Source organism: Camelus ferus, chromosome 27 (assembly GCF_009834535.1).
Source record: "Camelus ferus isolate YT-003-E chromosome 27, BCGSAC_Cfer_1.0, whole genome shotgun sequence".
Taxonomy (NCBI): Eukaryota; Metazoa; Chordata; class Mammalia; order Artiodactyla; family Camelidae; genus Camelus; species Camelus ferus.
Window position 1 is genome coordinate 4,925,409 of NC_045722.1, and position 26,850 is coordinate 4,952,258.

The window sequence follows — 26,850 nt, forward strand, 5'->3', positions numbered from 1 at the left end:
CCTAGCAGGGGCCAGCCAGAACCCACCCGCTAGGCCTTCTCCCGAGCCCCAGGCCTTTCCCCCAGCCCCAGGCCCTCTGCCTGTGGACACAGGGGAACAACTTATCTCATGGTCTCTTAGTCAGCTTATGGTCACTGAAACCCCCAGTCTCTCTCATGGGGGATGCAATCCAGACCGTGCACGCACAGGTGACCTTAGATCTTGCCCCTGCCCCCAAATCCCTGGGGTAAAACCTTCCCCTCTCAAAGCCTGAGGATGGGCCCTGAGGGGAATAAGCAGGGGCTACTAACAGGGTTCCCAAGCCAAGGGTTTATTGTTCAAGAGGTGACTGAGCCTTGCTTCAGGCTGGGACGGAGAAATGAGGAGCCTCCAAAGCCTTCCACAAGCAAAACCCCATCCTCGGGGACTCAGTTCGGTAGGGGCTGCAGCACGAGCAGCAGGGACTGCACTTGGAAGGGAGAAAAGGTGAGCTTCAGGCGGGCGTCCTGAAGGGGCAGGGGGCCAGCAGGGTCGCGCCGCTCCAGGAGGTCACAGCTAGAGAACAGGAGGGGCCGTGAGGGTCCCGCGAAGGCAGGAATCCCACTCCCACCCCGGAGTGGAATCCCACTCACAGGACGGCCTCCTGAACCGGCAGCGACATGTGCAGCCAGCAGTCGACGTGGCTGCCGTGGGCCTCGTACAGCCTCAGGACCAGCGTGCGGCCCTGGGAGCTGGTCTCTGCCTGCGGAGGGAGGCGGGCGGTGGGCGGTGCTGAGGGCGGGCCCGGCCCCAGACCCCGCCCCGGCCCCGGCCCAGCCCTTGCCTGTTTGACGGTCTCCAACACTACAGCGGGCGAGGACACCGAGAAGGCGCTCCAGGCTGCGGTGGGCGCCGGGCCCGGGGCGGGCAGCGCCAGCAGGGGGAAGTTGAGGCTGTAGGCAGCGGGGATAACGCCAGCATCTTGGAAGGAGCCTGGGTGCGAACCAGAAAGGGACGAGTGGTGGAAATGAGGGTAGGGGCGAGGGACGGCTGGAGTTTTCCCCACTGACCCTTGAGACAAGCGAGGCTGGGAAGGGCAGAGGGGCGTCGGGGCCGAGGCACTCACCCTCGTGCGGCATCAGCGCGTAGGTAAACTCGTGACGCCCCATGTCAACCGTGGCGTCAGGGGACTTAGGTGCCCGCAAGCTAGGGTGGGAAGGGTGGGTAAGGGCCGGGCTGAGCTGCTTGTTTTGGCCCAGGAAGACCGCGCCCCCACGCTCCCATGCCAGTGTCCCAGGGACACCCCACTCACAGCGAGAGGCTGAGGACACTGCCTTGTACTGACGCGCCGTACTTGCAGTCATTGAGCAGAGCCAGCCCAAAGCCGTGCTCTGACAGATCCATCCAGCGGTGGGCCCACACCTGGAGGGTAGATCCATAGATCCCAGACCCACTTGGTGGCCCCGCCTCCTCCTTGTGCTCCAGAGCTCCTGTCACCAGACTGAAGGAAGCTCTGGGACCACAGGATTGCATTCTAGCTCTCACTTATAGGAGGCCCTGCTCACACCACCCAACCTGTCTAAACCTCAGTTCCTCATCTGGAAAAGGGGGATAAGAGTACTTAACCCACCGAATGGGCATGAGTGTCAAACTAAACAAAGCATTTAGCACAATGCCTGGTGCACGTGTTAGGAACAAGTAAATACTGATCATCACCTTCCTTCTCTTCACCCCATACCACACAACTAGTTTCTCCTCAGCCAGGGAGGATCCAAACCCCCACCCCCACCACCCCATGTCAGACCTCAAATCGAGCCCAGTCCCAAGAAGTGTTGTAGTGGGTAGGCCTCTGCAGATGTCCAAACTGGACCTCATAGGTGGCCTGGGGGCTCCGCACACGGGCGGGGAACTCCACCTTCAGGAACTTGTGGGCCTCATGCCAGTGCACCTGAGGTAGGGGTGGGGTGCAAGGGGAGGGATGGGCCTGGGCTGGCCCCTCCTCACCAGCCACACCCGGGGAAGCTACCTGCCACCCTGCCCCTGCTACCTCGGTGTGGAAGCGGACATAAGGGCAGCCAACATCCAGCACGACCTCCTGGCTGAGCCTACTGTTGGGGCTGATCTGCAGCAGGAACCAGGCACTGCCCCGCACGCCACCCTCAGTGCCCACTGCCAAGGTCCCTGCCTGGCCCAGCACTGGCTTCCTGTGGAATAGGGGAGGGGAGGGAGGGAGGCGCTGAGCCAGGGCAGCCTGGTGGAGGGGGCCCAACACCCTTGTATTCCCACCACCACCCCAAGTGCTGCCCGCCCCGCACCGTGTTTCTAGGTGGTAGTCCATGACATCCCATGCGTCCCAGTACAGAGGGACGTCATCAAATAGTACGAACTGGTTCCCCACGGCACCCTCAGCAATGGCCTCCCTGGAAGGACACGAGGATTGGTACTTTACAACTCTGTGACCTTGGTCTCTTCAGCTGTTCCAGGTATGTGGGCAGGGTAAGTAGACCCAGGGGACAGGGGACTCCTAAACCAGCCTGTCCCGCTCCATGTGTGGGTCCCAGTCCAGAGCCACTGGTGGGCTACTGTGGGCAGCTGTGGCCAGGGGACAGAGGGATTGAGGTCTGGGATCTGCCTGCCAGGCACTGGGAGAGGGCAGTGAGGGGTTAGCACCTGCCAGAGGCCACCAGCACCAGGGACGTCAGGCGGCCAGTTGGGTCCAGCCTCACCCGGATGATGCCGTTGTCCAGAGTCACAGAACCGTCAGTCTTGGTGGGAGGGGGCCTTGAGGCTAAGTCTGCAGGGGCTTCCCACAACCAATAGCTCCCCCAGCCCCAGCCCTGCCTTACCACTTGCTCCAGGCTGGGGAGCTCAGAACCCCCATGTTGTTAGGCACAGCCCGGGACAGCCCCCCGCCACCACGGCGACGTGCCAGCACTCACCTCCTGCATGACGAACACAGGCTGCTGGGGTAGCAGGGGCTGCAGTGAGGCGGGGGTGGGAGCAGGAGCATAGCCCATGCTGGGCACTGTCACCAGGGCTGGGGATGAGGCCTGGGCATCAGTGCGGCCTCCCTGACTTCTCAGGAACCTTACTCGGGGTGGGGGTGGAGGGGGTGAGTAGTAACTCTCTAGCCTGAGGCACCCCCAGCAGAGATCCTCAACTCTTGGTTTGGCCTTGATCTCCCTCCTGCCGCAGTAGCCACCCTTCTCCCAAGCTGGTACCTAGGCTGTGGGCCCCGCCAGGCCTGGGCAGGGCCAACACTTCCGTGCGCTTCCAGGGCAGTGTGTTGACAATGAGGAGGCCCTCGGGACCTGGCTCTCCAGCACACAGGGCTGCGGCTGCGGCGCTGAGCAGTGTGTTTCCATGGGAACGGATGTCTGGGGAGAGACTGGTCAGTCATGGCTGGCAGTGGGTCTGGATGATCCCTGAGTGTCCCACAGGAGACACTCTGGGCTCTGCCTTGAGTGTTGCAGAGAGCAGTGGGGATGTTGCCTGTCTCACCTTCGTAGTGGCACATGGCCTCCTCTGCCACCAGCTGGATGCAGCTTCCAGTCACCACATCATGGAACTGGTTCAGGAGCAGGAGCCTGCAGGGGCCAAGGGCAGGGCTGGGGAAGGCTGGGAGGGAGGGGCAGCCACAGAGGTGTCTGGGGTGAGGTCGGTGGGTGGCAGGGGGCAGAAGCTGGGCTGACCTCCAGAGGTCCCGCAGCTGGGCCGCCGGGTATAGGAACTGGGCACTGCGGGCCAGGGCCAGGCTGCTGAGCAGCTCCGCGTCGTGCAGGATCCGCTCACACTCCCGGTTCTCTTTCTTGATCTGAGCCCAGGGTGTGGGATCAGTCTAGAATCTGTTCAAGCATCCCAGGACACCTTCCAAAGCCTTTCCCTGCTCAGACCCGGGATGACTCCCCAAGGCTTCCTGGATAAAGCCTCTTATGGGTGATCTGCCCCAAATGCCTCCCACCTCTCCCCTCAGCCCAAGCCCCTCCTCCTTCAGGCTCCTGATCCACCTGGCCTCCTGCACTCCTCTCCTCTCAGCTCATCTGTGGAACACAAACCTCTTCCCCCAGGTCTGGGCTGGGTTCCGTCCCCTGCTCCCTCCTCTGACCCTCTGGGCCTCTCAAGGGCACACTCTCCCCGCCTGGCTCAGCCACCAGCTCTGACCTGGGCGTGGGTGGTATAGGTGCCATTGTGTAGCTCCAGGAAGAGCTCCCCGACCCACGTGCACAGCTGCCCCGAGTCCTTCTCCAGTGCTGAGAAGAGGCGCCCTGGAGAAGACAGCTGCACCCTGAGGGGGACCGAGAGCCTGGGTCTCCCAGCCTTGGCCACGTGACTCACTCTTCTTCCATGCAAGGGCAGACAAGATATCCAGCCCCGACTGACAGGAGCTGACCCCAGAAAGCTCCCTGTCCACACAAAGCCAGTTTGGGACACCCCAGGAGATTTCTCTTTCCAGTGGGTTTAAGCCCTTTCCCACCCTCGGCTTTTCCCCACCCTCCTCCCAGGGTAGAAGTTGGGAGGTGCCCATGGTCCAGGATTGGAGGGGGACAAGGTCTAGGGTAGGGGCTGGGCCCAGTGTTTGAGCAGAAGGAAGAGCTCCAGGCAAGGGCTGAGGGTGGGGCTAAGTGAGGCCAGGCCTGACCTGGGCAGCCCATCTGTATCGCACAGCCGCTTCAAGCGGTCCACCATGGTCTGGGTGGGGCCACCACCCCCATCCCCAAAGCCGAAGAGGAAGGCACTGTGGTTGGTCCGCCCCTTGTCCCGGTTTTTGGCCACGGTCTTCAGCACCTGGAAGGCGGGGCAGGTCAGCATGTGTCAGCTTAGGGCAGGATACCCAGCCCTGTCCAGCCTGCCCCCCATCCCCCATCTCGGCCATAGGTGCCCTCTCACCTCCTCCACACTGCCCTGCATTCCATATGAGTCACCAGGCGGGAAGTGGGCCAGCACACGGGAGCCATCCAGCCCCTCCCACAGAAAGGTATGGTGCTGCAGGCAGGGGACAGAGTAGGAAGAGAGAGGCCAGAATCAGGGCTGAGGCAGAGCCAGGCCTTCCAGACTTATCTCTGCCTGTTGTGTGACCCTGGGGGAGGCATGCCCTCTCTTGGTGGGGGTTGGGTGGTCTGTCCAGGACCCTTCAATAAGCCTGGAGAGAGATGAACAGGCCAGGTGGGACCCAGGCCCCCTCTTCCCCTGGCCCCTGGGGCCTGCTCACCGGGAAGGAGTTCACCAAGTTCCAGCTCAGTTTTTGGGTGAGGAAGTGTCTGATGCCACAGCTGCGCATGATCTGGGGGAGCTGTGCTGAGTAGCCGAATGTGTCTGGCAGCCAGAACTGCAGGGAAAAGGGCCTCTGCGGCACGCGTACCAGGGCTTTTGGCGGAGCAGCCACAGCCTCAGGCCCTCGTCACTCAAGGTCAAGCTCCAGCCCCATCTGCCCGCAGGCCAAGCAGCTCCCAGCCTACCTCGGAGCACATCTTCCCAAACTCCTGCAAGAAGAAGTTCTGTCCTTGCAGGAACTGCCTCACCATGGCTTCTCCACTGGGAAGGTTCCCATCCTGCAGGGAGGGAAGCAGGGGGCAGCCGGGTCAGCATCAGATGGGAACAGGCAGGAGCTCAGGCCAGCCCCACCCCATCAGGAGAAGCCAGGGCTCTGACACCAGGTTACAGCCAGTGCCCAGGAGGTGTCCATCTCCTGGCTGCAGGACCAACTGTCTGTTCCCGGAGCTGGGTCATACAGACAGCCTGTCACGGTGCTTAAGGCCCTTGTCCCCCATGAGTCCCAGGCCTTGGGATTCCGGGGACTAATCAGCGCCACCAGGGATGGGGCGTGAAGGGCCTGCAGAAAGTCATCAGCGAAGCTGAGGAGGGAAGGCATGACGGTACTGAGGGGCTGCAGACTGCACTTACCATCTCCACCCAGGTGCCCCCCACGGGCACAAACTGCCCACGGCAGGCGAACTCCTGGAGCCGGGCATGCAGGCCAGGATAGTAGCTCTTTACCCACTGGAGCTGCTGGGCCTGTGGGACAGATGGGGCAGGAGCTGCACCAGGAGTGACAAGAACGCCCACCTGGGGCTGAGTACCTGGGACCCAGCGGGTGGCTGAGGGTGAGAAGGAGCCTTGCCCCTTAGGCCCAAGAAGCCCTCAGAATCTCACACTAGGACCTCCTAGGCTCCAGGTGCCCTGACACCGCTGTCCCTCTGACCTGGGAGCAGGCAAAGATGAACTCAGGATTCCGCTCCATGAGCTGAATGGCTGTCACCCAGCTCCGGGCACATTTCCGCACCGTCTCCTTGAAGGGCCAGAGCCAGGCTAGACAAGCAGGGGGACAGAGGGTGGAGAGAGAGTGGCAAGGAGCTGGGGGCTCCTCACAGGTCTCCAGCCTCACCCCTGCCCCCCAGCACTCAACCAGGCCCAGCTTGGATCCCCGGAGGGTCATCCTAGCGTTCTCCCATCCCAAGCCCTTTCCCCTCGAAGTCCTGTGGCATTGCTCCTGAGCTGTCACTTTACGTCACTCTTGCAAGGTGGGAGTAGCGGCTGGGGAAAGGAGGCTGGCTGAGGCTATCAGGTCAATTTTACAGCGCAGGAAATGGAGGCCTCAGTCTCTGGACTAGCCTCACTCTGAGGTCTAGACACCCCCAGGGAAGAGGCAGAGGGGTGAGGCAGAGGGGTGAACCCTTCCCCTGCACACACACTGAAGGATGTCCTGGAATACAGGGCACAGCTTCCCGAGATGGACCTGCCCGGGCCGCCCATCCTACATGAGGTATCACTGCCTCAACTCTAACCTCTAGGCTCCTTCTTACCAGGCCAGACCCCACATCCACCCTTTGGCACAGCAAAGAAAGCCCTTGTTCTGTGGTTCAGAAACTTTAGCTGGATGAGAATCAGTACCTTGGGGAGTTTGTTAAACATGTAGATTTCCCATAAGCCTCAGGTTCAAAACTGAACTCCTGATCTCTTCCCTGGAAACCTCCCCCTATGCTTGAACCCCTATTTTAATTACTTCCATTCCTATATGAGGACTTGGGGACCCCTGTCAAACTCTTACTCATCCTCACTCAGTTCAAAGGTCACCTCTTCCATGAAGCCTTTCTTGAATTCCCCAGACCCAGCTGGGTTAAGTGCCTCTTCTGGGCTCCCCAGCCCTCCATACTTCCCTCCATCATGGCACTAACTGTGTCTGCCTATTTTGTGATCATCAGTCTCTCTAATCCTAACCCCCCAACATCTAGCATTGGGCCACATGGGGCATCGGATTATGTTGAAAGAATAAATGAAGCCACACCTAGCAAAGCTCACAGTCCATTCCCCTTGCCCCACTGTACAGATCAGGCAAACTGAAGTCCAAGAGGGGCAAGAACTTGATATGGATCACGCAGTGCTGCCAGGGCACAACCAGGGCTTCAAGGCCACTCCTGCTTCCCCAGCCAACCCATCAGCTGCTGCCCTACCTGTATCAATGTGGCAGTGCCCCACGGCATGGATGGTATGCTGGCTTTCACCTCCACGTTGGCCAAAGAACTTGGAGGCCAGGGCCTGGGCCACTGGGAAGGTCTCAGGTTGGGCAGGGTCACACACGTTCACGATCTGGTTGGCTGTGTACAGGGCCTGGAAGCTGCGCTGGTTGTCCTCCCCAAGGCCCTGCAGCAGGGTTCTGTCCCTTACTCCCCATCTCAAGCAAGCAGAGTCTCCAAAACAAGGACCCAGCTGATCTCACAAGGGTTCTCAGCAGAGTTCCTCCCTACCTCCAACCCTTTGCTCCTGCTAATCCCCTCTTCGGCCCGCCTGCCTCCTCCCCTTTACACAGGGAAATTCTCCCAACACTCAGGTAGGCAGAAACTGCTCCTTATTCTGGATTCTCAGAGTCCCAACCCAAGAAATAGCTTGCCTGGAGCAGGGCTCCAGAGTGACCAGGGTGGATGGGGGTGTTGAGTACCTTGGCCATGCCCAGCAGCAGCTCCAGATCCACCAGGAGCTTGTAGACATCCCGGTGGAACACGGCCAGCTCAGCCCGGCTCACCTGGAACATCTTCTCTGGGTCAGGGGCTGCGATCATGGATCCCTTCCCGGCCCCCAGGAGCCCATTGCAGGCTACTTCCACATAGAGAGTCAGGCTACAAATGTGGGGAGGCAGCCTCAGGCCAAGAGACTGGCAGAGGACTCTGGGGCTGGGAGAGGGAGGACCAAGGAGGCTTCCAACAGACCCCTCCCCATGCACCCCCAGGATCTATCACCTAGAGGGTCCCACAGTATTTCAGCTGCATGTGTGAGAGGGTCACGGTAGAAACAACAGACTAATTCCACATTCTGCTGATAAGTGTTCTGATGAACGCTGGGGAGAATATGCAGCCAAGTTTGGAACCGTGTGAACTGTGCTGTTGTTCAGCCTTTTATTTCCAAGGCTGTCTACAAAGCAGTGCCTTGGCCTTGGCACCCTCTTCATATTAAAAACACATTAGGATCTCCCAGGTCCAATCTTTCAGAGCAAAGACCCATCAGCCAGCATGAGGCAGGCCACTGTTTGCAGCAGCATGGCGGCCTGTGGTGATGTTCTACTGTCTTTAGGGAGCAAACATGACCTCCTTAGAGAAGCCTTCTATGACCCTCCTCCTACCCTTCTCCTTAGTCTGGAACAGATTTCTCATGTTGAGCTCCCAGTATTTTCTTTCAGAGGCCTCATCAGCTTTGTAATTATATAACTATATATGAGTCCTCCTTGCTGTCAAGGACCACTGTAGTGTCTGGAAACATCAGATACACAGTGTTCAATAAATATTATAACATATAATAATATCTAAGAAGAATTTTTGATGGTGTCATAAAATGCACATTATAATATAGAATGAATATCAAGTGAAGAAAATCAGGATGCAAAATGTCAAAGAAATACAAAGCTATGCCTGAAAGAATTCCTGAGAAGAATGCTGAGACGTTACCAGTGGGCATCTCTAGGTGGTGAGATAATGGGGGAGATATTTACTTCTTTTTGCTTTTCTGTCTCTAACACAAGAACGAAACATCTTTGTAGTCAGAGGGGAAAACCCTGCTTTTTAAAGACAACTCTGAGATTTGAGGATGGTTGTGTTGAAGGTGGGTGTGTTTCTGAGATCACTCAGGGCCTCAGCGTCTCCTCGCCCACTGGTGCCCTCTCCCCTACAGCACTGGTCAACCCAGTGCAGGGACCCACTCACCTTCGGGGGTCTTCTTCCTCCAGCTTGTCAGTCAGGACATAGCTGGTCTTCTCCCCTTCTTTGGTCAAACCCTGGTGGGGAGTAGAGTGAAAGAGACAGGGCCTGAGGCTTCTGGACAGTTCACATGAAGTACAAGCTGAGGGAGGCCAGGCCCCTCCACTGGGTCCCCAGCACTGGCTCCTCTCTCTCATGTAAGACCAAGGTATCAGAGACCCCTGGTAGCAGGTGCCCCAACCCCTATGGCAGTCAGCAGCAAGATCACCAAATGGCACCTATTTACCAGCAGAAAAGGCCACCAGTCTTGTGGGGCCTTAGGTAGGTGTCTGATCCTGGGTGGCTTCTGGTGGCTTCTGTACCCCTGAATAAGCATCAGAAGGGAAAGACAGGTTTGCCTCATTCCCTGCTATATCCCCAGTGCTTAGCACAGGGACCAGCCCAGAAAGGGCACTGAGGAGACATTTGCTGAGCCAGTGAAGGGAGGGAGGGGTCTGCCCTCTTTTTCACAGGAAGAAAAACAATCCTAACCTGAGACTGAGGCTTAGCCCTACTGGAATGGAAGCTGTGTGAACCCGCTTCCCAGTACACTGACCTCTATATATCCTAGTTCCTTAGTCTGTAAATGACCATAAAGACCTACCACACAGGATTATGAAGGTTAAACCTGGTATGGTTGGATGCATGAACAAGGTACTTTTAATAGGGGTCTATCTGGGAAATTGGAGATGGGGTGGGAGAGATCCATTATTTCAGATGAAAAGGACTTTTTAAACTTTATGCTATCCAAAACTGTTTGAAAATCCCCACCCCTCTCTCCTGCCACTGACCGTCATAAGCATATACTACATATAATAAAAACCAGTTCATGAAAAACCAAAAATAAAAGATGATATAATCTGCAAAGCTACTACTCTGGCCCCTGGCCCCTAGTGGGGGGTTAATAAAGAGATCTGCTGTACCTACTATTGTACTTGATTAGTTACTGTTTTCAGCCCAGAATGGGAGGGTGACTAGTCAGTGGCAGGGTTGGTTTAGCACTAATTGTGTTGAGACCCATAAACCATCCGTTCAAGTATGAGAAGGACCAATTACACAGGAGCCCAAGCAGCAACTTGCCCAGTCCTGAAATCCTGATACCACCCTGCAAGCAGAGCCCCTCAGCTGAGAGTGGCTGATCAGGGAGAGATCAGGGCTGAAATGTGGCCATACCTGACCTAGGGCAGGGCTTCTCACCTGGACAGGTTCCCCGTCACGCCACACCAGGCCTTCTCCATCACTTTCCCAGCGAAGGTGAACTTCCTGACCCACCCATGCCTCGGGGATGGTCAACTCCACCCGGAACCAACAGGTCCACCAACTGCAAGAGAACCACTGAGATGGGCCTAGGGGTTGAAGGCCTGTCTTTTTGACATACCTCCTTGGATCAAGGGTCAGCAGGGGCTTGAGACTTTCTCCAAGCACTTGCAGCACCACAAGGTATTCAGGTTTGATTCACAAGAAAGGAGCAACGGGGGTGTGCAGCAAGGTGAGGGAAAGAGGCAGAAAATGAGGGGGTCTGTGACCTGTCCCAGAGTGCCCTTCCTAAGTGGTGTCCAGGGACTGGGAGAAGGGAGGCAGTAAAAACTCTCCCATGAAGACTGCGGGACCAGGGAGCTGTTCCCAGCAGAGGGTGCTGCTCTGCCCCAAGTGGCTGTCTAGGGCAGAGAGCCGACAGTGGAGATGGGCCCTTAGGGGAGGTGAATAAGCCGGGAGCGGGGCCCCATTGGCCCTGTCCCGCTTCTGGGCGTTACCTACGTGGGTCCGAAGCTGTCGCCGACCCGCGCGGGGCGGAAGTCCTGCTGGACTGCCTCCTGGTAGGGAAGCCTCTCGGGCGTCAAGAAGCTGGAGAGCTCGGCCACTGGGCAGCTGTCTCCGAAGAGCCTGGGCGGGAGGGGCAGGTGGGCGCGCGCCGGTGGCCCTCCCGGCGGGTGGGGACGCGCGTTCCCTTGCTCCACAGCGGAGAGGGCTGCCCCACAGCACAGCCTCCCGCTACCCCTTCCTCTCGGGCCCCAGCCCTGTCCGCGGCGGGCACTTTGTCCCTCGGGCCGGGTGGCTGCGGCTTGGGTTTCCCCCCGGAAGGGAGGCTAAGGCGCGTGGATGCGGCCGGCTGGCCGGCGCCTTGGACGAGGAGCCACACCTGCCGCGGAGATTACAGTCGGTGAAGTAGAGTGGCGACACGAATTTCTCCACCCGCTCCAGCGTAGTGCGCCAGTGCTTCAGGGCCGGCGCCGCCGCCGCCGCCATCGCCGCGCGCTCGCTCCTCTTCCCGGAAGGCCTCAGGCGCTGCCGGCGCGGTCCACGGCCTGGAGCCAAAGGTTCCGGCGTCAAAGGGCGCCTCCCAGGCCCGGGCAGCTTTCCTAGGAACACCGGCGGCTCTCCGAAGCCCTGCTGCTCTGAACTTGGAGCAGGGAGCTGAAAGCTAAAAGCCGCGCTTCCGAGGGTCCTCTCTTAACTCGTCCGAGCTGGTGGACACTGGGCAAATCGCTACGTGAACTGCAAGTTTGACGCTTTGATACTGCAAAACGCCTGGGACGGAAACAGACCGTTAGGCACCACGGGCGGGAGCCTGGGCTGCTGCAGACGCAGGTCACCCCGTCTCAGAAGCTGCAAGCGGAAACCCCCTTGCGCTCCGGTCCCAGCCACGACCTCGCTATCTCGCAAACCTGTGTCTACTTAACGTGGGAAGAGCCGGGGAGCCAGGGGTGCCATGGACGGGTGCTTTCAAGCCAGTCGGCGGACATGTGTTAAATAGGGGAGGGCTTTGCATCCCAGTAACTTCAAGCTTCCTCTACTACAGATTTTACTTGTATGGCTAACTGCCACCCATCACCAGAAACTGAAGATTTTGAGATGGCAGATCACAAACAGCATTCAAGATCCTAATAGAATAATGCCAGGAACACCTCCAATTTCATGCTCACGTTACTCTTAGTAACCTATTGGCAGCCTTTTCTGCCTCCTAGGACTGCTGAGTCCTTGTCTATAAAATTATTAGGAAAAAAGTATATACACAACATAAGCCCTGATACTTTAATGGAAATACTGGCTAAGTCATTTAATACATTTCAAATGCAAATTGTTAGGAAAGTACATAATACCAATGAATGTTTTAAATATATGATTTAAAACATAGATAACTTGCTGCTATAAGACAGGCTGAGTTGAGCTTGGAGCTCAGATGTCCGAAGGCAGGAGGGATAAAAATGCTGCTTGTGAAACCCTGGCTGTAGGTGAAGCTCCCTTTTCTTCTGGTTGCACTTGGTAGGTTGGGGTTTTCTCAACTAGCTCCAACCCTATCCTGACCTGCAAGTAGGTGCTCTGAACGTAACCCTATGCAGAGACAGCAACAACGGGAGCTGCCCGCTGGTCAGATCCCATCAATTGCCCCCATAATTACAAGTCAACATGCTCTTTCTTGAGCAAGCAGAGGAGGGGACAGGTGAGTTATTGCTGGGAAAACTTGAAGCTCTTTCCCCCCAGTCAGTATCACTCCACCTCCCAAGTCAGACCAGAGAATCCCCTCCCACAAGGCTTGCCACCCAACACTTTGGGGCTCAGAGTCTCCTGTGGTTATCCTGTCCCTCCACTGCCCACCCCCACCCCCCACAACAACAAAACATCTAAAATTAGAAAAGTCTACCATGTGTTTTGAAACTCCAGAAGCAAAAAATTGTGGTTTTGTGGTGATGATATTGGGGATTTTTAATTAAAAAGCAAACAAAACCACATAAAACACTGATGGTTACTTTACAGCTATGACCAGGGTAATGGTTGCTGGAGAAAAATCCACCAGGGTACTGAGAAGGCTCTGCTGGTCTTTGTTCAGTAAGTCCATGCTGACCACATATAAAAATTCTAATCACAGATATTTAAATGTCTGCCAGTTTAAATTTATGTAATTAAAAAAAATATATATTCCATTTGCAGTTGCTAATGAAGTGTATCAAATCTTCTCCCTCCCAATCCCATTTATATCACACACTTTATACACACTTCTTTCAAATACTGGTTTGGTATTCAAGTTGTTCACCCTCATTTCCAGTAAGGATAAGAAAAAATACAGAGAAGTACAAACCACATAGCTGGACAACTTACCCAAATATAAAATATTTCCAAACAGTTGAAATAAGGTGAGGGAAATACGTACTAAAAGAATGAATAATTCTATTTTTAAAATTTGAGATATTTTGATTTGGGACAAGTGCAACTAAGGGGCCAACTATTGAAAGCAAAGTCCTGTTTTGTACCGTAGATAAGGAACTGAAGCCCAAATCCCTGCTTCACAATAGTTCTCTGGTGAGGACAAGGGACTTGGGTTGAGAGTTTATTCCTTAAGTAAGAATCAAGCTTTATTTATTTACAAAAAAAAAAAAAGTTGGGGAAAGGGGGAAGACAAGTTTTACACAAAAGTACTACAATGGTAACTCCCTTTGGTAAAAAGTGTAATAAATGTCTTGTACATCTGTTCATAGGTACTAAATCTGAAGCCACATAGAACTATGGTACACAAGAAGCTAGAGCAGTTAAGCTAGCACATCAAAGCATATTTCTTTTAATAAAAAAATTGACAGTATGTACATTATTTACAAAAAAAAAATCCAGGTTAAAATTGTGTGTGTGTGTGTGTGTGTGTGTGTGAGAGTAAAGCTGGTGGATGGCACTAGGGTAGACTAGTAAAGAAGCAGGTACAAAACAGTTCCACGGGAGCTAAAAAGGACGACTGATTTGAACTTGTTGAGGTTGAGAACCAGAGGAGAGAGGAAAAGGTAGGCAGCAAGGGGCTCATCAGGAATCAAATCCACAAGATGATCAATCCCAAAGCCAAACTGCAGGTCCCAGAGAGAATCTAATGGGTGATCTAGATGTGCTCAAGTGACCAGGAAAAAAAAATCCAATCCAGTTTTTTTTTCCTTTTGGGGGAGAGGAAAGGAGCAGTGACCATCAGAGTTACAATCCATTTGAGCGTGGAGTCCTTCGCCAGCCTGTCTGTCAGTGCTCGCCCATCCAGTCAACGTGTGAACAGCATCTGGTGCCCTCACTGAAGGTCAGGCCCCAGGAGACTCCAGTCTCAGCTCTGCTGGTGTGTGCAAGCAAGCTGCATGTCTCTGTGCTTGCATGGATTTCCTTCCTCTCCAGGGCAGGGTACTACCCAAACCCCCCTGGGAAAAGTTCCAGCTCCAGCTTTATAACGTATCCACATTCCTTATATGTAGCCCACTTGGTGCCAGGTTGCACCAGCCACACACAGATCAGGTGACCGTGTCCCAGAGAGGCCCAGTGAGGCTTGAAAGGCATCTTCCTTGTTTCTTCAGTGTGTGTGAGTGCACGTGCCTCACACACACACCCCTCAAGTTACCTGCTCTGGTTTTGCAGTTATGGGGCTTTGAACACTGTGCCATATTTGACACGGTACTTATTAATGCTCACAAAGTGCAGAGTCTCTGTGTCACAGGTGGTGGTGCAGGGCACCAGGCCCTCCAGCCCCTCACCCATGAGCCACTTGCTGGTCTCCGCTGCCATTTCACGGGGCACATGCTCCTTGGTCCATTTATCTACCCAGGCCTGGAACCTCTGATGTAGCCGCTTGCTTACACGCTCATGGGACTGCAAAATAGAACAAGGGGAAAAAAAACCCATGAACTAGGACCAAAAACCCTTCAAATACAAAGCCTAATTTCCTCCTAAAGTAGCAGAGATAAGAAGTGGGCTCGAGTCGCTGATACCACTGGAAGTTAAAAAAAAAAAAAAAAAAAAAAGGCAGTAAGAGTCTCTGCTTAAGAACGAAAATTGAAGACTAAGAATCTAGAGCATGCAAGGAGTTAGAAACCATAAAGCCTCCAAAGCAATGCCAACACGGGGTGTGGGCAGAACCAGCTCAGTGCTGCCCAACTGCGGCATGCACTAGTATCATAGGGAGGGCGTCGGGGGAGACACACAACCCTTGATAAAAACCACAGAGTTCCTTGTTTCCAACAATCTGCATTTTTAAACTAGCAACCCAGCTGATTCTAATGTACCCCGAGTGAGACATGAGTTGAGACTGTCGGTCATTTCTGTCAGCATGGCATCCCCGTCTAAGTAAGACAGCACGAGGCAAAGCTGACAACCCACTCTCCCCTTCCTGCTCTTACCTCCCCTGCTCAGCAGAGTGCTGAGCGCAGCAGGTCTTCAGTGGAGGTTTCTGTTCCTATCTACGCATCTGGTACATACTTACTGGTGCAAGGTGGAGTAGGGCGACACAAATACGAATCAGGTGTTGCCCAGCTCCCCAAATCATTTGAATCAGAGACATGCAGACATACAACACACAGCACCATGAGAGAGGTACATTAGCCACCTACCCTTGGCTCCCACTTGAATGTTTTGTAGTCCTTTCAAACTTTCAATGTACCTCAAAGTCCAAACCACGCCCTACGAGACTAAGTAATGTGGCCTCTGCCCAGCCGTCCAGCTTCACACATGCCACTTTCCCATGGCTCGAGCCACAATGATGTTTTCAGTTTCTTGAATATGCCAAGTCCTTTCCCCCTCTCAGCCTGGTACTTGTTTCCTTGGCCTAAAAAGTGCCAACCTCCCAACTCTTCACCAGGCTGGATCCTGGTCATTGTTCAGGCCTCAAGCATCACCTCCTTGGAGAGGTCTTCTCCAACAAAAGCAGTCACCTTTGATCACTTCACCAGGTTTCCTTCCTTGGTGGTGCGTGTCATCACACTACATTACACGCCCTACCTCATGGTTGTAGTCCCAGAGCCTGGCACACAACTGCACCAGGATTTTCACAACTGAGGCAGCTTGTGAAAATAGGGTTCATACAAGCAGTACTACCTGAAATGTAAATGCTGGGAGCAGCTTCACTGGAAGGTGCCACCGGCTGTTATAGATTGAATTACGTCCCCACAAATTCGTTATGTTGAAATCCTAGTCTTCACCCTCAGAATGTGACCTTATTTGGAAACAAGGTCGTAGCAGATGTAATTAGTTAAGACAAGTTCATACTGTAGTAGGGGGGACCCCTAGTCCAATATTAATGGCATCTTTTAAAAAGGGAAATTTGGACACAGGCACACACGTAGGGAGAACGCCATGTAAAAATGAAGGCAGAAATCTGCAAGCTAAGGAACGCCGAAGATCGCTAGCAAACCAGCAGAGGCTCTGAGAGGCATGGAATAGCTTTTCCCTCACAGCCCTCAGAAAGTTCAAAGCAACTCTGCCAAAACTTCAACTTTGGACTTCTAGCCTCCAGAACTCTGAGACAATAAATTTCTGTAGTTTAAGTCACCCAGTCTGTAATACTTTGTTACAGCATCCTTACTCAACAATTCTCAAACCCAAGAGAAACAACCAGAAGCCTCCGGGGCAAGCCTCCCCTGGCTGAGGAGGGAGGAGTGTGGGGAAATTCCAGTTACTGGTTCTCACCTGATGAGCCCGGAGCAAGGCGGTCCTCCGATACATGTAGTCCTCGGACTTGATTACATAAACCATCTTATAGGAGTTCAGTTTGAATCTACACTCCAGCTTATCCAGGCTGTCCGCATTCTCCATGGCCTTCTTACTGTTTCCTTCTTTCCCTTCCTTTTCCTGCTGCTCCCGCCCACGCTGACACTTCCGGATCCGCCGCAGATTCCTACAAAGAAGAAAAAGCCCTGTGGGATGAGAGCTCGTCCAGACACGTTCCCACGACTGCCCCAAAGGAGCGTTCTTTGTTGCATGCTTTCACCGCACGTATCACAGTTTTAATTACATACATTTAAAAAATGTTCACTGGTTTCATTGTTTAAAAAAAGAAAAATCCAACTGCGAAGATACACAGAATGAAAAGCAGGAATTGTCAACTACCCCCTACCCCAGTTCTCAGAATCTCACTTGCCTTGGCACAGGTAGCCACTGTTAGCAGTTTTGATTTAAAATCTTCTAGGTCTCTCTCAATTTTTCACTTAATGTCATGAAGATTTTTTTCACTTCACTACACATAGATCTGTGTCATTTTCTTTAACTGCTATAGAGGAATGTACCTTAATTTAACCATTCCTTAACAGGAATCAATCAGGGTTCTTCACCTGAACCACAGAGCACAGAAAATTATTTAAATGTCTATTTTTTTCAATTCTCCCAAAGATGGTACATAACTAGTGCTATTCCACATACGTAAGAAAAGAAGGTAATTCACATCAAAGGATGCCTTGGAGGGTATTTAGAACTTAATTCCCTCCCACAACAAGCAGAGAAAGGTTGTCAGCTAGACAATTATGTTGTTTCCTACACTTTGCTATTAAAAAAACCTGCTGCAGTGAATAGCCTGGTATGCACACATTTCGGTAGGACAGCAGTTCTTTGGTGCAAGGACTCTTGAGGGCCTCGAAGGCCCTTTTCAGGAGATCTATAAGATCAAAACTATCTTCATAATAATACTAAAGTATTATTTGTCTGTCTTTCTTTCTTTTAAACTGTGTTAACATTTGAATTGGCAGTGCAAGAATAATGGTGATATATTTATATTTATATTTATATTTATATTTATATTTATATATGAGGTGGTGGCACCAATCTGTCCTTCTCTAGCCATGCACTGGCCATTAAAAAAGGAAAGCTGGTTTGACTTAAGAATGTCCTTGATGAAGCAGTAATATTTATTAAATCCCAGCCCCTTAGTTCACATTTTTTTAATATACTGTGTGATAAAATGGGAACTACAAATAAAGCACGGTTGTGTGCCAAGCACAATGGGACTCATGAAGAAGAGCACTTGAGCACTGTGGAGCTATGAAAGGAACACCATTTTCACCTGTACTTAAAGATGTGTCTGATGAGGTCAATGGCAATATTAATAAGTGTGATGGGGGGATATTGTAAAATGAAAATGTGTCAACATTTGGTAGGTCTGCATAATTTAGTGAATTAATATTTCTGAATAACCAACTGCATGAAATTATAAAATCATGCATGAAAAAATTCAAAGTACAAGATAAACCAATGCATTTTGACATAACTGCATGAAAAGCCATTGACATTTTCAATGATACTGCAACTAACCTTTAAGAAACACCACGTGGAGAGTTTTGTTGTCATATCAAAGAATATCCACAATTATCTGAAAGGATGTGAAAATATTTCTTTTTCTAGCTACATTTTTCAGTAAGGCCAGATTTTCTTCACATATTTCAACCAAACAACATAGTGCAACAGACTGAATATACAAGCAGATATGGGAAGCCAGCTGTTCTTCTATTAAGCCAGACATGACACAGATTTACAAAAGTGTAAAGCAATGCCACTCTTTCCACTAATTTCTTGTTTTGAAGCAGCTTTTCATTAAAATATTATTTATGATAACATAATACATTAGCAGTTATTTTTAAATGAATTCATAAACATTAAACATTTCTCAGTTTAATTTCTAATGTGGAAAATATTACTAGATATAATCCACATAAACAAAAATTTTGGGGGGTTGCTCAATCTTTAAGGGTGTAGAGGGTCTCAAGGCCAAAAAGACTGAGAAAAACCTCAGTTTTAACAGGTAGAAGGCAAATTATTAAAAAACCAAAGTTTCAGAGTAAAAGCCCCATACATTTTAACACCCTGCCCCTAGAATGATTGTATCAATATTTCCCCCCAAGGTATAGGAAAGTACCTTCCCCCTTCCCCACATCTTCTGTAACACAGATTGCAAATCTTTTAAAAAACTTTGCAACTTGGTGAGTAATACACGATGTTATGTTTATTTGCACTGTTTCATAAGCATAGAGACTAAGTCTGCTTTACTGAGACAGGGGCCTGGCACAGAGCAGCTGACTGAAGTCTGCTAAGTGAGTCAATGAATGCAAGAACCTGGCAGGGCCCTTGCGTTCACACCCCTTTCCGGGTTCCGACTAGGATCAAGTCTAATAATGCTAGGATAATACCTTTCTGGAAACGTAATACGAGATTTCAACTCCCGAACTTGAGGGAAGGAAGAAAGCCACTCTATCACAGCAAAACCTATTTTCTACTTCTGAAACTCTGTTTTCTTCCTTAACCAGCATTACAATTCGCCCAATATACAGGGAGGAGGAAATATTTAAAATTCTGTGAAGAGAGCAGGCCTAAGACTGCTATCCTTTGAAAACCCTGCTTACAAGGTTGTCCCTTGGCTGGTTCTGGGCTTTTGGATTTGGAGTTTCCACCATTCTCTGAATGATAAGAATGGCTCACTGTACCTAAACAGTTTGTACAAAATAAATGGTTTATGCTGAAAACCTGCTTTCTTTCTGGGAGTCTGGAATTTTGGTACAAACAAGGCAGAGGGTGCCTACAGGATGAACATCCAATAAAAACTCCCAGCACCAAGTCTCCAACAAGACTCCCTGGTAGACAGCATTCCAAACATACTGTCATAATTTGTTGCTGGGGGAATTAAGACTGTCCTCGTGACTCCACTGGAAGTAACAGACTCTTAGAAGCTTGCGCCTGGCTTCCTCTGATCCTGTCACGAGCACCTTTCCCCTTTGCTGATTTAGCTTTGTATCCTTTTGCTACAATAAACCGTCACTGTGAATATGACTATGCTGAGTCCTGCGAGTCCTCCTAGCGAATCATCAAACCTGGGAGACTCCAACACACATTCCTATCTGACACCAGGCAGTGACTGCTGATTCCTAAAACTCTCATCTCCCTGATGCTTTTGGCACATGCTCCAGGTAAGCTCATAGTGGAACAGCCAAACAAATCTTGAATTAGTATCCTCAACAGAGCAATAAATAGAGTAAGTGAAAACCAAGAATCTGAAAATCATTTAACTCCCCATTCCTCAACCACGCACAAGTGTGACTTTGTGGATACGTGACTTGGTTCACTCACCTAGGGAGAAACACTGGTTTCCGAGCCAGATGCTCACGAAGCTCAGGAGAGGTAGTATCAGAATTCACATATCGCTCCACATAGTCTGACCAGCGCTGGGATTGTGAACACAAAAGCGGAGGTGGGGAGAGAGCACAAAAACTGAACTCCAACCTCATCACGTATTCTAGCAAATTCTATGATTCTATGTCTGAACTACTTAAATTTCAAGATCAAAAAAAGCCTCTTTCTAGAAACACAGCTTTAAAATTCTGTGAGAATGTAAAACTTAAAGTTTCTCTGAGAGACTTAAAAGTTACCAGAAGTCATAAATGCTCACTGACAAGTTTTATTTCCCCACAGAGGGTTTTGTTAACGAACAAGATGTGTTCGGGCAAATGTTTGAAAATCAGTATCTTTCACATTAAAATCTGGGTTTCTGGTATCTCTTTAAAAAATGTAAAGATTTGGCATTCCCATAAAACAAGCCTCCCCCCTCCTCCATATGCCCCCAACATCAGATGCGTGGCCTGCTCTCTCACTAATATCACCTGCTAGACCCAGCTGTGACAACCAGCTCACTCCCTGTCTACTCAGTGGGGTTGAGAACTCCTGGCTCCATCGAACCCAATGAAAAGTAAACATGACCCAACGAGTCAAGATGATCCTGGGCAGATGGCACCTCATTTGTTGTTTCTTTTGCTTTAGGATAAAAACAAGAAAGCTGCCAACAATGAGAGAGCTTAACTGAGAGCTAAATGAGACTGCCACCAATCCTAAATACCTGCCACCAGGCGGTCCTTTTCTTCAGCCGAGGACATGGCTGGAAGGACCTGTCCTTTAAACATCAGGTCCTGACCCTTAAATGGGCTGAGGCTGTCTGGGCCTTCTAGAAGACAGTCCCTGGGCAGACTCTCAGAACATGACGCATGCTCAGCACGCAGTTTCTACAATAACTCATCCATACCTCTGCTTCTACAGGGTCATCCGAGTTCTCCTCTTCCGTGTCCAGAAGCTCAATGGTCAGCTGAACCTGGCCTTGGCTCTGAATGAACATAAGCTGCAAATAAGAAACCTGAGTGTGAACAAAAGACCATCTCCAAAGCTGTAATTAGCTTCTTAAGGGTTGAGAGTTGGGGAAGCAATAAAGTTGTAAAACTCTGCTCCAATTGAAGAGATGAGAAAGCTATTCAAAAACTTAGGAGGTGGTAAAAAAAGGTAAAGGCCCAATCTTGCTACCAGGAAAGTGAAATGTTAGAGCAAGAAGCATCATTTCACATTTCATACATCTTGAATTAGCTAAAATAATAATCAATGTCAGAAAGAGTGGTTAAAAGCCAGAACCATAAAATGTCAATGCTATTTCACTTGATAACCCATTTATGGGACCTAATATGAAAATGTATACAGGTATACAGTGTTTTTAAAAAAAGAAAGAAGGGAAACCTCTCATACTGCAGTGAAGTGGAAAACATCACACAGCAGAGAGCAGCAGTCAGACTTCCACTGCAACAGAGGTCACACACACCAGGAGGTAAGAAACTCAAAACGTCAACATATTAAGGAGTCATCTGTTGCAATGGTACCATCATATCTGAAGTTCCTGAAATTCTGAGTTGTGCTAATATCATTATGATTTTTTAAAAAATTCATATTTAAAAGCAACAGACTGATAGAGGCAAAACCAAGTCATGGTTTGTACAAAAGTATTAAACAGTGAGGGCACATGGATCTCCCCTTTCAGAATCCTAGGATTCTCAATGCCTTAAGATCACTATTGGAATCACATGAAGATCACAGAGATTAGAAGAAAGCTTTAGAATCGCTTATTTCAACTGTCTTCATTTTATATAAAGAAAAACCTAAAACCCAGAGAGTTATGACTTCTCAAGGCCACACAGCTAGTCAGTAAGCAAAATGGACCAGAAGCTAGTTCTGGTTCACAGTTCTTCTGGAGAAGAATTTAAAAATTCCTATTTGCTAGTAAAACTTAAAATGCGGGGGGAAGGTGTAGCTCAGGGGTAGAGTGTGTGCTTACTTAGCATGCATGAGGTCCTGGGTTCAATTCCCAGTACTTCCATTAAAAAATAACTCAAATAAATAAATCTAATTATCTCCCCCAAAAAACAAAAAAATTAGTTTTTTCATGTATGAGTGAAGCATAATGAAGCATTAAGCTGTACAGCAGAACCTGACACAACATTGTAAACTGACTATATTTCAATAAAAAAAATACATAAATGTCGTAAGAACATAACACACACATACAAATACAAACATAGTTACTTCCCAAATAGATACAAAAAAAAAAACTACCCCCAGGAATTTGCTAACTCCCCGGATCTAGGATGACCCTGAGTGTCAGGTTTGTCCTACTATTATAAGGAAACCACCTCTCAAAGTAATATTGAGAAGATAGTCTCCACTCTACATGCTTAAAACTAAACTCAATTTCACCCCAACAAGTTCCTCACCTGTCTTATTAGGTCCTTTACCATATGTTCACCCCAACTCTCTGACCTCTGCACCCACTATCCAAGTCTTGCCTAGCTTTATTATTAGACTGCCCACATCCATTACCCAAATATGGTAACTGCCTCCAGTTGTAAACGTGGCTATGAAGATTCTCTACCATTTGGATCGCTCTTTCTAGACACCTCCTTCGCCAATATCCTATGCTTCATTTAATGAACACAGAGTCACTGAGTGTCCTCTACTTGTCAGCCAGGGGCACACTCAGGAGAGAACGTGGTTTCTTGCTTGGAGGAGCTCAATTTAGTAAAGGAATCAGGAAGATAAACAATTATGTTGCAAGAAAATAATGACAAAGGTACTATTCTAGAGACACAGCAATACGCTGTGGGAGTAAGTAATCCCCCGTCAGTGAGTTGAGAAAGGTGTCACTTCAGTGAAGTGACACTCAGCTGGGCACTGAAGGACATGGGGAAGACCAATCGATTTCAGAGAAATCATGACAAAGAAAATCTTATCTTTAAAAGTAACTTTAAAAAGAACAACCACCCCTCTCCTTTCCTTCAAAAGGTGAAGGATATGAATAAACAATACACAGAAGAGGAAAAAGAAATGGGTTACGCAGGAAACAGGGAAATGTAAACTTGAGTAATACATTTTTCTAATCATCTAATTGACAAAAATAAAGAAGTTTGGTAATACTAAGTGTTGACTAAGAATAGGGAAATAATGCTCTTATCAAAGTGCACACTGGCACAGCCTCACTTCGCAGTGTAGTATGACAATATCCACTAAAATTTAAATTTTAAAATATTCATACCCTTTGACCCAGGAATTCCACTTGTGTCCCTACCCTAGGCAAACACTACCACGTGCACACAAGGATGTGAGTACAACAAATGCTGTTCAATGCAGCACTATTTGAGATTGTGAAAAATGGAAATAGTTTAAAAGTTCACCATAAAGGAATGGTTTATTGAAAACTATGGTACCTTCATACTTCATGTTAAGTATGACACAGTAGTTGAAAAAACGAGCTGGATCTATATAAACCAAAATACAGCAAATTTTAAGACATATTAAGATTTAAAAAAAAGCAGAATGTAAAATATGCAGTCTAGTCTAAATTTAGTAATATATTTCTACATACATATGTATATGTAAACACACAGAAAAGGGTCTGAATGAATATACACAGAGCTAAACATGTCCGACTTTTAAAAAGCACTGCAGAATATGCACAGAAAAACTGAAAAGAGGAGGCCGGAGGTGGCAGGGGGGCAGGGGATCTGGAGGGCTGCTTAAGCTTAGCTTAATGCTAATACTATTGCATTTTATTCTCTAAACATTCTAAAGAAAAGATCACTGTGGTGACACAATTTTCCTGGTTACCAAGCCTTCTGTTCCTGCTGTTCCTTCTGCCACTCTGACAGCCATTCTTATCTACAGGGTGAGTCTCGAGCCTACCCTTTCCCGATAGGTCCTCACCACACAATTGAATACTGTTAAACTCACTGTGGGTGGGGCTGGTAATTCTGTTCGCCATGAGAGTAAACACTCACTTAAAACCTTGAAAAGTTTAGGGAATCTCTTCTGCAGTGGGAAAGCCCTCAGGTAGTAGAACATTAGATCTGAATCTGAACTAGAAAACTCGTTTCCAGGTCTTCCAAGATTCTAAATTAAGCAATAGTACAGGTGACCGGTTAGAAACTAAAGACAGCTGAAGTAGAAGCAGACAACTACACGAACAATTTGAGGGTCAGATCATGAAAGTGTATGGAACATGCCCGCTGAGGTCAAACTGATGCAGCTTAGCTCTCTTAGCTTGGCCAACTATGAACCGCATTCTGGGCCACCTAAACCTGCCCCTCTTACGTTAACACACACAGGCTTTGTTCAACTATACATATTTATTTCATAGCTGAAACCATCATACACATGGTTTTGTGTCCTTTTATTTGTTTCAGTATTTTTATAACTTATCATTAACATTTAAGAGCTGCAAAATATGCCACCCAGCATTCACACAATAGGCTGCCTTAACCATTCCCATACGGTTGGACGCCTAGGTTGTTTCCAGCTATTTGCTTTTCTAATGAGCTATTATAATGACGGAAAACTGGAAACAACCTAAATGTCCAACCAGACAGGTGTAATTTTCTATAAAATGAAATACCAAATAGTCATAGTAAGAGATGCTGAAGACCTGCAGTGTTGCTAATTGAGCAAAGTAAGTTACAAATCATTTTGCCCAGTATAATCTCTTTCAAAATATACATAAGCATAGAAAAGTTAAAAAATGCCATGAGTGATTATTTCTGGGAAGAACTGTAGGTGACTAGTTTTTCTTTTCTCTTCATTTCCCATCTTTCCCACAATAATCACGGATTACATTTTTAAACAGTAATACTTACAAAGTATTATAATGTGAAAAAAAATGCCCGGAGGAAAAAAGCAGAATACAAAATTGTAAAAACCATATATAAGAACTAATTTTTTTAAAAAGGCAAGAAAGTAACAGATGGCCCATGAGAGACTTTACTTCCACTTTCCCATGTTTTTGTATTTCCCCCAGTGAGTTCATAGGTACTCCAAGGGGTTCCAGGAGTGGAATCACTGACTTTCGGTGGAGAGAGTCTCGACAACTTACACTGTCATCAGTATGGTCCCTGACTGCATCAGTCACTCTCACCTTAAAGCAATTCTCATCTGACATGAGCTGCTCAGCCTTCCTCTGATATGTGGACTCCAGGACACTCCTCGAAGTCTGTGTGTTCAGCTGGCCTCCAGTGGCCCCATTATTGTTTTCTGCCAGATAAAGGTCAGTCACTTGTACACAGATCTCATCACTCACGATGTGCTGCAGCTGGAATCAAGCAAAGGCAAGTCATCAGGGAACTCAGAAAACAGTTCTCCCTGACATACATGGAAACCTCCTTTGGTGGTTCCAATCACTCAGCTCAAAAAGATGGTTTTGGTTGGTAATTTCAGAAAATTAATCATACAAAACCACTATCTTATTTTCTTAGAGAATAACCAAGCCAAAATCTTCAACCATATCACTGGTTCGTGAGTAAAACTATTTAAAAACAAAACCATAGGCAACTCAGGTTAATGTGCTGCTTATTTAAAGTTCTAAGGAACTTTAAAACAACTTTTTTTTTACATGAAAGAAATTTCCATGGCTTTCTAGTTTTATGTTCTTCTTTACCATTTACAATTTGTTTTCACACATTTTCTCATTTGATCCACACAACTACCCCAGGAAGCAGGCTGGAGAGCGGTGTCCTGTTATGAGACAAACTTACATGTTAGACAAGAAAATTCAGTGTGTGGCCAAGGTGAGGGGAGAGACCTTGGGGAACCATGAAAGCAAGATCCATGTCTACATTCACAGCCTTAGCACCAGGCCTGAAACCAATTAGGTACTGAAGACGTTGTTGCTGAATTCATTGGTCAGGGGCACTTAGCGCAAGAGCTGAATTAGAACTTGAAGCTACTGGACCCTATCTTTCTAACACACCTCCTATTTTTCAACATCTGATAATAAAAGTATAGTATTTAAATTATATACCCATTAATTAACTTATTTTCATCACAGGCCAATCAATCATGACTGACTATTGGTAACTCTGGCAACTACCTTATTAAATTATCTGACAGCTACAAAGGCGAACCTCTCAGAGACCCGACTCTCACAGGTCATGATGATGTATCTATTGTGAAATAAAAATTCCCTCAAATGAAATATTACCCACTAAAATGCCAGAGAACATGAAAAACAGATACAAGAAGAAAGCAAAATGTTAACTGCAATATCAATGTGTCCATTTTACTTTAAAATTCTCATAACCACTAAGCCATTCTATTTTTAGGAAGATACACTCTTTTTGAAGTGCTAGTAACTATGACAACTACTTATTTTTAACATTTAAAAAAGTCTTAAACGACAAGTATGCGTATGTGTAGATAAATGGACGAAGCACAAGGTCAGAAGGGTGAGTGATTTGATGATGAAAGGAAGGCTAGCAACTGGAGACTGTTAAATTACAATTAGTTGAGACTATGGATTTTAATGTGACCATTAAAATAATGCTTCTGATAACTTGATAATATAAGAGGAAAGCTTAAGATACAGTGTTTTAGTGTTAAAAAAAAAAAGTATCCAAAGCAAGGTCTCTACCAATAGATACCTCTTCTTTATACCTTCTTGTTAAAGTAGACCATATCGCTGACCCCCCACCACACTCTCCTCTTGGGTATCTTCCCCATCTCTGCCCACCCTGACCCAGTCTTTGGAAAGGGCAGCATTATAAATCCAGGAACAGCTAGGCAACTCCCAACCCCACACCAGGCTGGTCAGATTCTCTCTCCTGCTAAT

The 26,850-nt window shown here is 48.7% G+C and overlaps 2 protein-coding genes across 5 annotated transcripts in view; both read right to left on the bottom strand.

The window, feature by feature from the left end:
• Window positions 1-291: 291 nt before the first annotated feature.
• On the bottom strand, window positions 292-11,461 carry MAN2C1 (mannosidase alpha class 2C member 1). 4 transcript variants are annotated; one of them, XM_032469044.1, is made up of 26 exons: window positions 11,320-11,461; window positions 10,938-11,063; window positions 10,377-10,500; window positions 9,147-9,217; window positions 7,892-8,069; window positions 7,407-7,596; window positions 6,158-6,264; window positions 5,860-5,970; window positions 5,415-5,507; window positions 5,168-5,284; window positions 4,846-4,941; window positions 4,598-4,743; window positions 4,120-4,243; window positions 3,651-3,772; window positions 3,460-3,545; window positions 3,180-3,335; window positions 2,898-2,995; window positions 2,629-2,723; window positions 2,274-2,378; window positions 2,006-2,162; window positions 1,763-1,906; window positions 1,271-1,380; window positions 1,085-1,164; window positions 803-951; window positions 612-721; window positions 292-534 (listed from the first exon to the last, which is right to left on the bottom strand). In XM_032469044.1, exons 1-26 carry the CDS (start codon window positions 11,424-11,426, stop codon window positions 408-410), a joined length of 3,129 nt encoding a protein of 1,042 aa, XP_032324935.1. In that variant the 5' UTR covers window positions 11,427-11,461; the 3' UTR covers window positions 292-407. The 4 variants fall into 4 exon arrangements, with proteins under 4 accessions (XP_032324935.1, XP_032324937.1, XP_032324933.1 ...); XM_032469046.1 differs by having other exon boundaries at window positions 2,629-2,761; window positions 2,898-3,008; XM_032469042.1 differs by having other exon boundaries at window positions 7,892-8,123.
• A 1,965-nt stretch (window positions 11,462-13,426) lies between these two features.
• SIN3A (SIN3 transcription regulator family member A) overlaps window positions 13,427-26,850 on the bottom strand; it is a 54,352-nt gene continuing 40,928 nt past the window's right edge. Inside the window, 5 exon segments of the mRNA XM_032469041.1 lie at window positions 13,427-14,786; window positions 16,599-16,806; window positions 20,019-20,113; window positions 20,965-21,057; window positions 25,162-25,335. Coding sequence (XP_032324932.1) covers window positions 14,556-14,786; window positions 16,599-16,806; window positions 20,019-20,113; window positions 20,965-21,057; window positions 25,162-25,335 — 801 coding nt within the window. The 3' untranslated portion in view covers window positions 13,427-14,555.